Raw genomic sequence first — 12,365 nt, 5'->3', positions numbered from 1 at the left:
AAAAAATCTTAAGCTTAATTCTGTTATTATATAATATTGCTTTATAGAATGATAATATATTGACTACCTAATGCATTTGCATTTTTCTTTTTTGCCATTTAGAGTGTTACTAAATTTTTCTTTTCAAAAATCACAATATAGAAATGGCTGCTTTTTAATTGGCATATATACCATAAGTCAAAAATTTTATATTGTTTCTATATTTTACCAGATCTTTTGAGATATTAGTTGAATAATCTTATAAATAAGGACATTTATATTCAGAGATTAGGTGCTTTGTGTAAGGTCATCACTCATTAATGGCAAGTAAGCACTGAATAAGGTCTGCCAGGTTCAAAGCAGGTTGTCTTCCCCACCGCACACTATGTTTCTGCTGTGATGAATGTCTGTGTACTATTTTTTTCACTAAGTTTATTGGAACATTTTAGGTATACAATATAATGACATTCATCTTTGGAAACTTGTACCTTTACATAATCTATCTTGGTTCTTACTTTTTCCCCAATTCCCCTGTCCTCCTTTCAACCCTGGACTGGGGAAAGAAAAGAAGGGAATGGAATTAATATGCGAAAATAAAAAAATGCAAACAAAGTCTGTGTACTTTTTGTATCTGCGATATTGCCATATATTTTCAAGCAAAGATGAGTATTTTAAAATAAATTACTGCACACACCAAATTGTTTCCAATGAGGGTGACATCAATATAGATATCAATGCACAGTACCACTATATCCAACATTTAACACAAGGAAATTATTTGGACATGGAAAAGGGGTTTCAAGTTAATAAGTGACAGAGAGAAAGGTTTCTGATGTAAGGCACTATGCATCTACCTTATGTAGTAATCTGACGATAGTGTTCTCTAAATCCAGGTCTGACTAGGTTACCAGGAAATTCTTAGGAATTACAAATGTGTACTGAATCTAGCATCATACAACACTTCAGGAAGACTTAGTTAAAGCGAATGGACATGGACTTCTTGCTTCTGATGAGGATGTGAGATCCAGAAAGAATGCCACTCTCACCCTAACAATAAAAAGCTGAATAAACTACAAGTTCTCCATTTTCTTTTATCTATACAGAAATGTCAGAGCAACCAACCTATATCAAGTCTGAAGGAAAACAGATTCCTGCAAAGAAGGATGGCACATGAGTACTGGCTCACCTGTGGCTGCAAAGGGAAGACAAAGTCACCAAAGAAGCAGGTTTAAATATTACGATTATTTTAAACAAATTGCTAAGAGACAATTGTGGGATTACATGACAGTACCTAACTTTGATGTACACAGAGAGGAGGAATTTACACACACACACACACACACACACAAGCTCTTCTAGATGAATTTATGATTCATCACTAATGGAGAGTAGCCATCACAGTGGGGAAGGCATGAAACTAGGTCCAGTTCCTTTAACTGTAAAGAGTACAAGTCCTAAACCCTAGGGAGAAAGGCAGCAAATTCTATTCCCTTATTCTCTCTGTGGCACAGGTATACACCACCTACTGCAATTGTGGAAAGGTAAAAAAATAAAGTCCTCTAATTCCAGGGGCAGGGTAATAAATACTTCTGGGCCAAAATTATTAGAAGTCTGTCCTGCTCCTGAGAGGGGCAGAATAACTACAAAAGCCCACTCCCATGACTTAGTGGCATAGGTTCTGTGAAAACTGAAGTTGATTCAGGAAAACAAAGAACTCCTCCTTGCTGAGCACCAACAGGCTAAGGAGCACTAAGAAGCAATAGCAATATGCCCCTAGAAGGCCAGAGCATGGAGAGATAAGCTTTGTGACACACACATGAGCCAGGAGAGTTTATAGTTGAGGATAAAGCATGAATATTGACAACCCCCCAGTAAACTGACCCCCATTTTAAGCATAAGGATGTAGAGAAATCTGAAGATGGCAGATTACTGGAGGTAACCACAGCAACAAAATAATCCAGTTTATCTCCTTTTAAAGTGATTTAACTTCCCAGATTAACTAGCAAATCAGCTGAAGTAACGTGCTAATTTCAGTGCACAAGTACAATTTCTTTCAATTTATACTATTCTGTATATTATGTCTGACACTCAAAGTGAAATTCTGAGATGCCTAAAAAAGAAAACACACACAACAAAAGCCCCCTTTCAAGAAACAAGGCAGTAAACATAAATAGCCTCAAAGATGACTTAGATGTTGAAACTTTCAGACGTAGGATTTAACAAAACTATGACATGAAAGGCTTTAGTGAAAATATGAAAAACATACATGAACAATGGTGAATTCCAGCAAAGATATTAATTATAAATATTTCAATAGACACGCTAAAAATGAAAACAGTAATAGAGCTGAAGAATACTTTAATATTCACATCATTCAACTTCAAACATCTGAGAGTCAGTTGAAGTGAAGATAGATATAAATTGAAACATGAAAGGAGAATGGGAGCGCACACACACACACACACACACACACAAACACGAAACTCTCCAAAACAGGGAATGCAAGGGCAGTTAGATAATATTAAATGATTTATTACACATAAGTTGGATTTACAAAAGAAGAGAACAAGGCAGAATAAATAGCTAAAGAGATGAAAAACCGAAAACCTTCGTAAAATAATAAAATACGTTGAACTACATTTTCAAGAGGTTCCCACAACACCAAAGGTCTTTAATCCTGACCTGATATTATCGTTGACAAATATTCCATAAACACAGGCACACACACTAACATCGGCAGCAAAATAGCAACTCCGTGCAATGTTTCATATTTAAACTGCTGAATAACAGAGATGAAGAAAAAAGTCGTAAAAGTGGCCAGAGGAAACCTACACTGAAGCAAAGATAAGAAAAACGGGAGACCCCAGCAACTATGTAAACCAGAAGACAATGGAGTCCTATCTTTACAGTGCAGAAAGAAAGAAAACAATTATCAACCCAGAATCCTATGCCCAGTGTAAAAATCTTTCAAAACTAAAGGAGAAATAGTTTTCTGTTGTTGTTGTTTTTTTTCTTACACAAAGAGAATCAATTACTGGAAGTCCTGAACTATAAAAATATGTTAGGGAAGTTCTTTAGGCTTCAGTTCTTTATACCAATTAGAAACAGGAATTTACACACAGAAATAAAATATCCACAAGAGGTTAAATGGAAGATTATTTTTAATTACTCTAAAAGATAACTGACTGTCTAAACATAAATAGTAGTAGTGAGTATAGGAAAAAGGAATAATCGTAGAAAATATAGTAGTATTGTAAGTTTTGTTATATGTGAAAAATATATGGCAATTATAGCCACAGCACACTAACTGGGCCATCATGCAGTGAAGCAATGGAAAGTTTCTTGAAGGTACACTGTCTTTAATTGAATATGTATTGAAAAATTTAATTGTTTGTTCAAACCCATAAATTTTAAAAAAGTAAAATTGATTTTGTATATACTATTCCTCAATATATCCTGATTTGTATTTATTTTTTATGTTCATTAAAAAAGAAGTTAATGTTATTACCTGTTTGTTTTTTGTAAGAATCTTTTTGGTTTATACCTTGAAGATAACGATACACAGTGCAATAATTATTGTTACTCTCTTATTATTTGGTCATGAAAATTTTGTTTTGTTTTCTAATAAACAAATCCTTGGTTTTAAAAAATGAAATTCTCATACTCAACTTACCTGTCTGCCCTCTTTACTTTTTTTCTTGTTGCTGCCTCACTGTTCTGATAAATGATTATTTAAAAAATCATCTTGTGTTTTCTGATACCACTTTTGCTTCTTACCTTGTTTGTGAGATAATTTCTAATTTTAGTGTTGGAGACAACTCTGTGCCTTCAAGTCAGAAGAAACATAAGCGCACACACACACACACACACACACACACTTCAGGAATTAAAATATGCACAGAGCCATGGAAATTTTAAATCTGCCATACAGAAATGGAACTTCTGGCTATGAATACATTGTAGATATCTATATATAAGGTGGCAGAACTGACCAAGATCATACAACTTGTAACTAATCATCCAGTATTTAATGCAACTAAGATACCATAAATGATATATTTATGTCTTATTATATCATTGTCCATAGCTATCAGTTTTATTTCATAGATAAGGTCAAATGGTTTGAATAAAACTACTTTAATCATAAAACTTGCACTGTTGATATTCCCTATACTCACCAACATTCTTTCTGCTTGCAGGACCTGTCCACATGCTATTTTTGCTATGCACCTTCTATGCTGTATGTGCTTTTCTGCAAGATTTAAAAATCATCTCTCTACTGCAAACTGGGGACATGAAATGAAAAAGAAGCCCCTTCTGGATAGATGTAAATCCAGAGCTGTAAATCTTGGCAAGTACAGAGTACTCTCATCTGAACTAGAAAGAAGACCCTTCTGCTTGGCCAATACCGGGACACCACTACACAATAAGGATCAGCCATCGTACAGTAATTTTAGTTTTGAGGGACAGGCCTAGGAAAGAAGAACACTGAATTTGTATAGAACTTATACAGTGTTAAGATGGAAAAAATTAAAATTTCCCATATTAGATAGTGGGAGAAGAGTAGTTGACCAAGGAGATAGGGCTATTATTAAGGCAGCAAAACCCCCAAGCCAGGCCTTAAGACTACCCCTGCATCCTACCTAGAATGCATTAACATCTTCCTCCACAGCCACACTTTTGCTTGATTACCTCATATGTGTCCTATTTGCATCAGTTTAACTGTCAATTTCCAGGGAGTATGAGTTCAACATTGATCCTCCATTCCAGATAAAGCCCCAATCTATGCTTTTATACCAGTAGGAATTTTCTTACAGACAAATAATACATTTGATATTGTGCAGTTTTTAATGTGCACATGTAGTATCTGTGGCTCCTTTAAACTTTGCTTTCCAAGACATACACACATTTATACATTTCTAGACCCTAAACCCTAGAATAGTAGAACCATTATCTTTTTTTTTTCATCATTTCATCCAAGAGACCAACGGTGCCTGGTAAATATTTAGTGTGTAAATATATTATCATTAAATATGTGCAAGGTTTTGTGTTAGATTGTTCATCAAACTTTGCCACACACATATACACATCTGTATATAGTTTGATATAGAATGTTAGGAAAAATTTCCTTTTAATATCTTTCAGTTTAAAGTTGAATATGGGTAACTAGAATGGCAGGGATGTGTACTATAAAACAAATGATATTTTTATTTGGTTACATCTTACTTAAAAGAGTTCCCTTTTCTAATGGTGACTTTAATTTTCTGCTAATAAGTTTGGGGTATGATTTGGGATGTTTGGTTCACTGTAGCTTATCTAATCAATTTCTTTGGCAATAATAAGCAATGATTTCTTCAGATGTCACTGAGATATCTTAATTTGATTCATCTCTAAAAGTGAAAAGGTATGTACTGGCATATTTCCCTTGCAGTGCGGGGCTTAGGTTTGATTTACAATACTTTTGTTTTGTTGGTACCAGGTATCAAACTCGGGACCTTGCACTTTTGAAGCAAGTGGCAGAACCACTGAGCTAAGTATCCAGCCCTGATTTACAATTATTGTTGTTACTAGAAGTGAAGAATGAATAATCTCATTCTACTTACCAAATAGATTCTTCCATAAGTACCAAGGCCAATGGTCTTATCGAGTGAGAATATTCCAGTTGGATCCTAGAAAAAACATAGAAGAAAAATTGTTAAATTTTTCTGGTAAAATTCCAATCTGTCTTGTTTCTTTATAATTTACATTGGAAGAACCTAGTGTCACTTACCAAAATAATAGACGTTCCAGAATCTCCTTGGACCAAGTGTGGTCAATTGTAGAAAACAAATAGTGATATGGGCATTTACAATTTTCTAACTAATCAAAAATTTAAACTGTATACAGTTATGAAAAGCTGAGATATATTCATGATAAAATTAGAAAGATAATTAAATGGAATAAGTCCATCTACTTGCTATGGAAGCAATCTTTCAACATCTGTTTTTGAGTGCTAAACAGACAGGTAAAAAGCTTAAAACAGCAATGAGGACTGGGTACAAAGTCTAGATGACTTATTTACATTACATTAAATCTAAAAGGAATATGATCTCAATATCTGAATAACAATGCAAGATCATGACATTAAAATAACATCATTTAAAAAATAATATAGAGTGTTGTTTTTTTTTAATGTTCATCTTTGCAACAGCTGAATGTCTTTCCATGGCAAAAATGGTCTTTTTCTGAGACTGACATTTAAATATGGCATCATAAGAAAGAAAATATAATATTGATGAACGGTATACTGAGATTTCCATATTCATCTACAAGCATTATGTCCTTACCTTTAAATATGGATATCTTTTCCTTGTTTGCCACAAAACACAGTTCCCTGAACTTTATCACTATTGGAAACTTTAGAATAAGAATTCACTTTAGCAACACTTATATGAGGTATGAGGAGATGCCAATTTATTTTCAGAATGGTAAAACATTGGCAAATTCTTGTAAATTCACACTACATATAAACATGAATGTTTAATCCTCTTAAAAAACATTTGATCACTGAAAAATGTGAGCTAAATAGAAAGAATACTGAGCATATAAAATATATAGAATGAAATTGCAAACTTAAAACTGGCATAATATTCATGTAATCTAGCAAAACTGTGATAGAAACATGACACAATTCTGGGATTACTTAGGTGAACAAGTATATTTCAACAAGTCAGATAATCAAGAGACTTAAGTTTTAGCCCACGTTTTCCATTAAATAACTATACAACTCTGGGTCAATTTTTACTTTCTCTAGGATTTAGTTTTTACATATAAAAAAATGAAGCTGCTGTGCTAGGTGATTTCTCAGCTCTAAAATTCTATATAAAAAATATCAAATTCTATCATTCCGAAATTTAGATGTTTCCAGGGAACTGATACAAACATTGTTAGATTAGCAGCCCAGCAGTTTGCTTTCTCAAAAAAATCAAAATTAATTTCACAACACATTAAGTTGTAACTATTACCAAATAGTTCAAGGAGTACATGTCTCATGAAAATGTGTACATTTTTTAGGATTTGAGAAGTGAAAATATAATGTTGCTGTGCCATTGATATTAAGCATATCACTTTTGTTATAATTCATTGCAAGATTTATGGGGAAAAGTCAGGCAATAAAGGTGTCACTGAGCACCAGATTAAAATATTTAACACTTTATAAATCTCTTTGAAGGATATTATTGAGACATGTTAGACAAATAATTCTGAAGAAACAGCATTTCAAAAGAATCAAACCTGCTAGGTGATGCCTATTAGTAAACCATTCATCGTTGCAGTTAAGACTGAATTTTAGCTAAAAAATATACCATATATTTGAGAATTACTGTATTGTCCATGAAACCTTCATTTCTTAATCTTTCAACATGATCTTAAATTTCTTTATCCTGTTCCTAGCTTTTAATTCATATATTCACCTGATATTCATATTTGAACTCAGGTATCTAATTTCTCAAAAGAGAAACCAAGAGAATTACTAGAATAGTAAACTGCTTGCATAAATTATGGAGGCCTTAAAATTACCTATATTCACCTTAAATGGAAATTTTTTCTACTGACAAATAATCAAACCATCTTAATACCCTTCATGCTTAAATTTAATATAATAATTTTTAAACTTTCCTGTTTTAAGAGGCATCTTAACCTACTACTTATCTATTCTAGAACATTTTTATTTGATTTTATGTAATTTTTTTATTCTGCATCTCCATGCTACTATCTTTCCAGGCTAAATGATTGGCAAATTGAGAAAGAAGAGGGAAGCAGCTCTGCTAACTATTAAGTTAATAATGCCCGATATCTACATTATATTTTCCAATTTCAAACAGAGCAACTTTATTCGGGACTCTCAAGGTAGGAAGCATTGAAAAGCAACTCTGTTTTGGGTCACTATGACAATACAAAGTCCATGTTAGAGGTATTACCATATTATGTGGTCCTCTCTTTAGATAAGAAAATCAGACGAGGAAAATATTTCTGTTTTTGATTGTTTTATCGATGTAGAGATTATCAATGTGGTGTTCTTTGGCATCTCAATTGGATAAACTCGGTGGTGAGTGAAGTAGAATCCCCAAGTTCTAGAGCTTTTTCTAAAAAAGAGATATTACTAAAAGTTTGTTTTAAGACATTCCTGAATCATAGTATTTTGGACAAATATTTTTGCCATATTTTCTATATGACTATAAAGAATCTCCTGAAATTTGACAGTCCTATCTGGATGCCCCCAGAAGCCTAGAATTTTAAAAAGTTGTTTCTGCCTTCTGAATTCAAGAGAAGGAAAGAATGAGCCCCTTGATAGAGGTAATTTTCCTGAGGGTGGGCTAAAGGGAAGAAAACAGTACCACTAGAAGGCAGTATTTACTGGTCAAGGAAGACTCCTTTAAAGCTGATTCTGATCAACAAATCCAAATATGGCAATGTTTAAGAAGATAATTGAACCAGGAAGTGGTCAACCTAGCTAACAAGAAATTTCAATTTTAGGGTGATAAACAAGGAGAATGAATTAACGTATATCAGTAGTCAGGAAGCAAAAGAAAAGCGAACACATACTACCAAGAAAACAGCAGAGGCTTTTCTTCTTTAATGTTTAATATTAGATACAGTGATTTTATAAAAACATTTTCTAGAGACAGACCCTAAACATGGTGGATAAGATAGGATAACTCTTGAGAAATAGAGATAGTAGGAGAAATGGGCCTCGCAATTCCAGTGGAGAATTTAGGAAAAAAAAATTTCTTCCTGTAGATCAATGCTTCTCAAACTGCATTTCATGGACTCTCCCTACTTGAGCATCATCTGGGGAACCCTGTTTAAAGTACAGTTTCCTTTGGACCCAAAATGGAATTATTAATTCAGAATTTCCTGGGATAAATCCTTCAGATCCCCAGATGATTTTTGTACAATGTTTTTGTGTGCTAATTTAGAAAACACACTGCTCTAGAAACTAGAAAAAATACTTTAAGGAGACTGAAGTACAGTGTCAAGCTGAGGAGATGCTTTATATGTGAATGGTTAAACCCTTGTGGACTTAAAAATAAATGTGTTTCACACCAGGAGCTAAGGCACATGGTAAGGAAGGAACTTTCTTATGAGTGAATGTGGAAAGCAGGTTTCCTGGGTGGTAGAAGACCAAGAGAGTGGGCAGGTATATTTAAATATAAACCAAATGTAATTCAAGTATATTTTGGGATCACATACTACTTCAGATTACTGCCACTACTGCCACTACCACTACTGTCTTGAAGAACTGTCTAATCCATTACAGATTAGGACTACACATGACATTGGCAAATGCCAAGGGCACAGCCATGAGAAATGTATTACCATACTGGGTATGGAAGGCGAAGGGACATAGTGCAAGGCTTGCCAGATTTGGAGATGAAGAAATGGTTTACAGTCACACACACACACACACACACACACACACACAGATGGGGGGAGTACATACCTCTGGATATCGCTGGCAAATATGGTGGAAAAATACACAAATACACACTCACATAATATAAAGATATGTATAAAGGTATACGGTTTTATAATTCTCTGCACTTTCATGTTTGCTTTCTACCCATAGGAAATACTTATTCAATAGAAAATTGGGAAAAATTACAGCAGCCCATTAATTAACTAGCATGATGACCCTTTAATTGTTCATAGTTATGTCAACTCTCTTATTTTATATCTATAGGCATTATTGAAAAAACATTTATAATTATATGAAAATTAACTTTTATTTGTAAAAGTTATATCATTTTCTTCCCCCTCCACACTTTCCCAACTTTCATTCCTGTTTAATATTTCAGGCTAGGAAATATTATCTATCTAATAAAAATACCAGGTAACTTCCCTCCCTTTCTTTAAATCCCAATATGCACAGCAAACTCGTCCTGTTGCGAGAGTTTTTGCCTTGTGGTCATTTAGCTACAGGGCACATAATTGATCAAACTTAAACTAGACTCACACTTAATTATACTGTACTTCTATACTCTGCAAGATTCTTGTTTGATCAACTTGACTGTCTAAGGTTTGAATCTGTCCTCATTATTTGGCTGTTGCCAAAATGTTATCCTGTACTTGGTACAGATGGCAATATTCTGAATTTCATATGGTGTTCTATGGAGGATCATTACTGCAAGGGAAACCACCACATGCAGGTTTGCTCTGTCATTTCTCCTTTGCATCAATTGTAAACTTATACACCGTTTAGATGTCTTTTTATCTCCTCATTTTTTTAATGCTCCAAAGGCTCAGGAAACAACTCACACATGAAGAAAATCCAAGATTACTGAAATATATGTGAGTAACCAAAGCAACAATAATTTTCACATCTCTAAAATTAAGACATAAAGGAAATTCTGAAGGGCATGCTGCTCTTCTGCTAGATTCCTTAGGATTTGAGTCTGGGTGTTTGGGGAGAGAGGAGAATTATGCATAATTTGCTCAGATAGTGAAAACAAATGGTTCCTGCATAAAATTTAAGAACTTTTGGGTGCCTTTATTTATTTATTTTTGGTACCGGGGATCAAACTAGGGACCTTGTGCTTGCAAAGCATGCAGCGAAACCACTGAGCTAAATCCCCAGCTCTTTAGGAAGTTTTAGAAGCTGAGAACCTTGTGAAACTTTTATAAGGTTTATGAAGCAAAGCCTAACATCAGTGCCCTAAGGTCTGTGTCTTCTTTTTACTTCCTTTACACTGCAAACCTACCTCATCTTTCTCTCTTCCCCACTCATTTTCACCCCCACACAACTTCCAGAAAGCCAATATTCCACTGAACTGCCATGGAAAGATTGTAGCCTTTCTGCTTATCTCCTTGGGCTCTCATCAAATTTTTGTGTCCACCAGGGCCATGACTGGGTCAGTTAGTCTAGACCATTCCCTACTCCCCATTTTTTGTGGAAATAAAATTTTTATTTTTCTCCTTGCATTTAGAATTCCTTGCCCTATCATTTCCATGAGGTTTTTCCATTCCCCTCTTTAGGCATTTTTAGAAAGGGGTTTATTTCAGTTTGTCTAAGTGTGGTTTCACATATCTGCCCTACTTTGCTTTTTATTCTTCTTCCACTATACACTGAAAATGCTGAAGGATACCATTTCATTCTTTGATGTTACACTCTTACTGGGGAGCTAATCTTTCTGAATAGGAGAGTTCTGTTTAGAAAGGGAATCATCAACTAAAACTTCCATATTCCAGAAATCTTGTGTACACATAGGAAGGAAGGGATTTCAGGTACATGCAGGGTGGGAGCCAATGAACTTTAATAAGCTCTGTGACTTTGTTTCATGAAGCTACATCCATGACCACAATTCTAATGTCTGTCACTTAATTTTTTATTTAAATTTGTTTTAGTAATGGATGAGAACAACTTGCTAAAATGTTACACATGTACATCACTTCCTCTCACCACCACATACACCACTAGTGTAAAATTACACAGGCAGGCCTTAGCAATGCCCAGACTTTACAAGCAAGGTGTCTGTCATCATCAAGAATACAATCTTTAAATTCTAAGTAAGTGTAAAATTAAAGAACGGAGACTTTGAGGAGTCCTATAACTTCATGGTTAATAGTTAGCTTTTCCCAAAGCAAGCAGGCCACTGCCCTGAAATATAGATGCCTAGAGATCATTCCAGCAGAGTGCTCGCTATTTCCCTTTCTGAGAGTCCAAGGGCTCTTTGCATTTAAGAGAGGGCTCTACTGAAATGCCAGTTTAAAAAAGGAATTTAAAAAATGGATTTGGCTACATTTAGAAAATGTCCCACTCTTTAGGGCTCACTGCGGCCTCTCCTCCCCCACCTTGCCTCTTCCCTTTGCCCTGTGGTGGAGTTTGGGTCTGTCTTCGTACAGGGGGCACCCATTCGCCCAGCCCGCTTCCAGGGTCCCCTCTGGTACCAGCCAGTCTTTCCAAGAAGTCACACCTTAGCCTGGCTTGAGGGAGTCTGCTCCCTCCCCTGGTGTTAAGAGCCCAGTGAAAGAAAGCGCTTGGAGAGTGATAGACTCTACTTACCGGCAAGTGGCCCAGATCCGTGATCTCCTTGTCTCTCCAGCCCCCAGGTCCCGCCATGGTTTCTAGAGGAAAAGGGAGCTGAGCTCAGGCAATTGAGTTGGGAGCGCTCTCCGGGAGTCTGAGGTGGAATCAAACAGGGAGGTGAAGTCTGGAGAGGGAAAATGGGAGGGCGGGAGAAAGAGGTAGGGATCAGTTTTGTGGAGCGGGAGAGAGGAAAGTGGGGGTAAAAGAGGTAAGAGCGGAGGGAAGCCGGAGTCTGAGGGGTGGAAAGGCAGAGAGTTTGCCGAAGGCAAGAAAAGAGTTTGAACTTCAGTCCTGGCAAGAGAGACGCTAAAAGGGTGCTCCA

At 35.4% G+C, this 12,365-nt stretch overlaps 1 protein-coding gene across 1 annotated transcript in view; it reads right to left on the bottom strand.

Moving 5' to 3' along the window:
* The window catches only part of Nrk (Nik related kinase), a 125,385-nt gene extending 113,309 nt beyond the window's left edge, over window positions 1–12,076 (bottom strand). Inside the window, 2 exon segments of the mRNA XM_010619717.1 lie at window positions 5,583–5,648; window positions 12,020–12,076. Coding sequence (XP_010618019.1) covers window positions 5,583–5,648; window positions 12,020–12,076 — 123 coding nt within the window.
* Window positions 12,077–12,365: the final 289 nt, after the last annotated feature.

The sequence above is a fragment of the Fukomys damarensis genome, unplaced genomic scaffold (assembly GCF_012274545.1).
Source record: "Fukomys damarensis isolate Sample0158 unplaced genomic scaffold, DMR_v1.0_HiC HiC_scaffold_39, whole genome shotgun sequence".
Lineage (NCBI taxonomy): Eukaryota > Metazoa > Chordata > Mammalia > Rodentia > Bathyergidae > Fukomys > Fukomys damarensis.
Note: the sequence above shows the minus strand (reverse complement) of the source record. Positions and strands in the feature narration are given on the sequence as shown.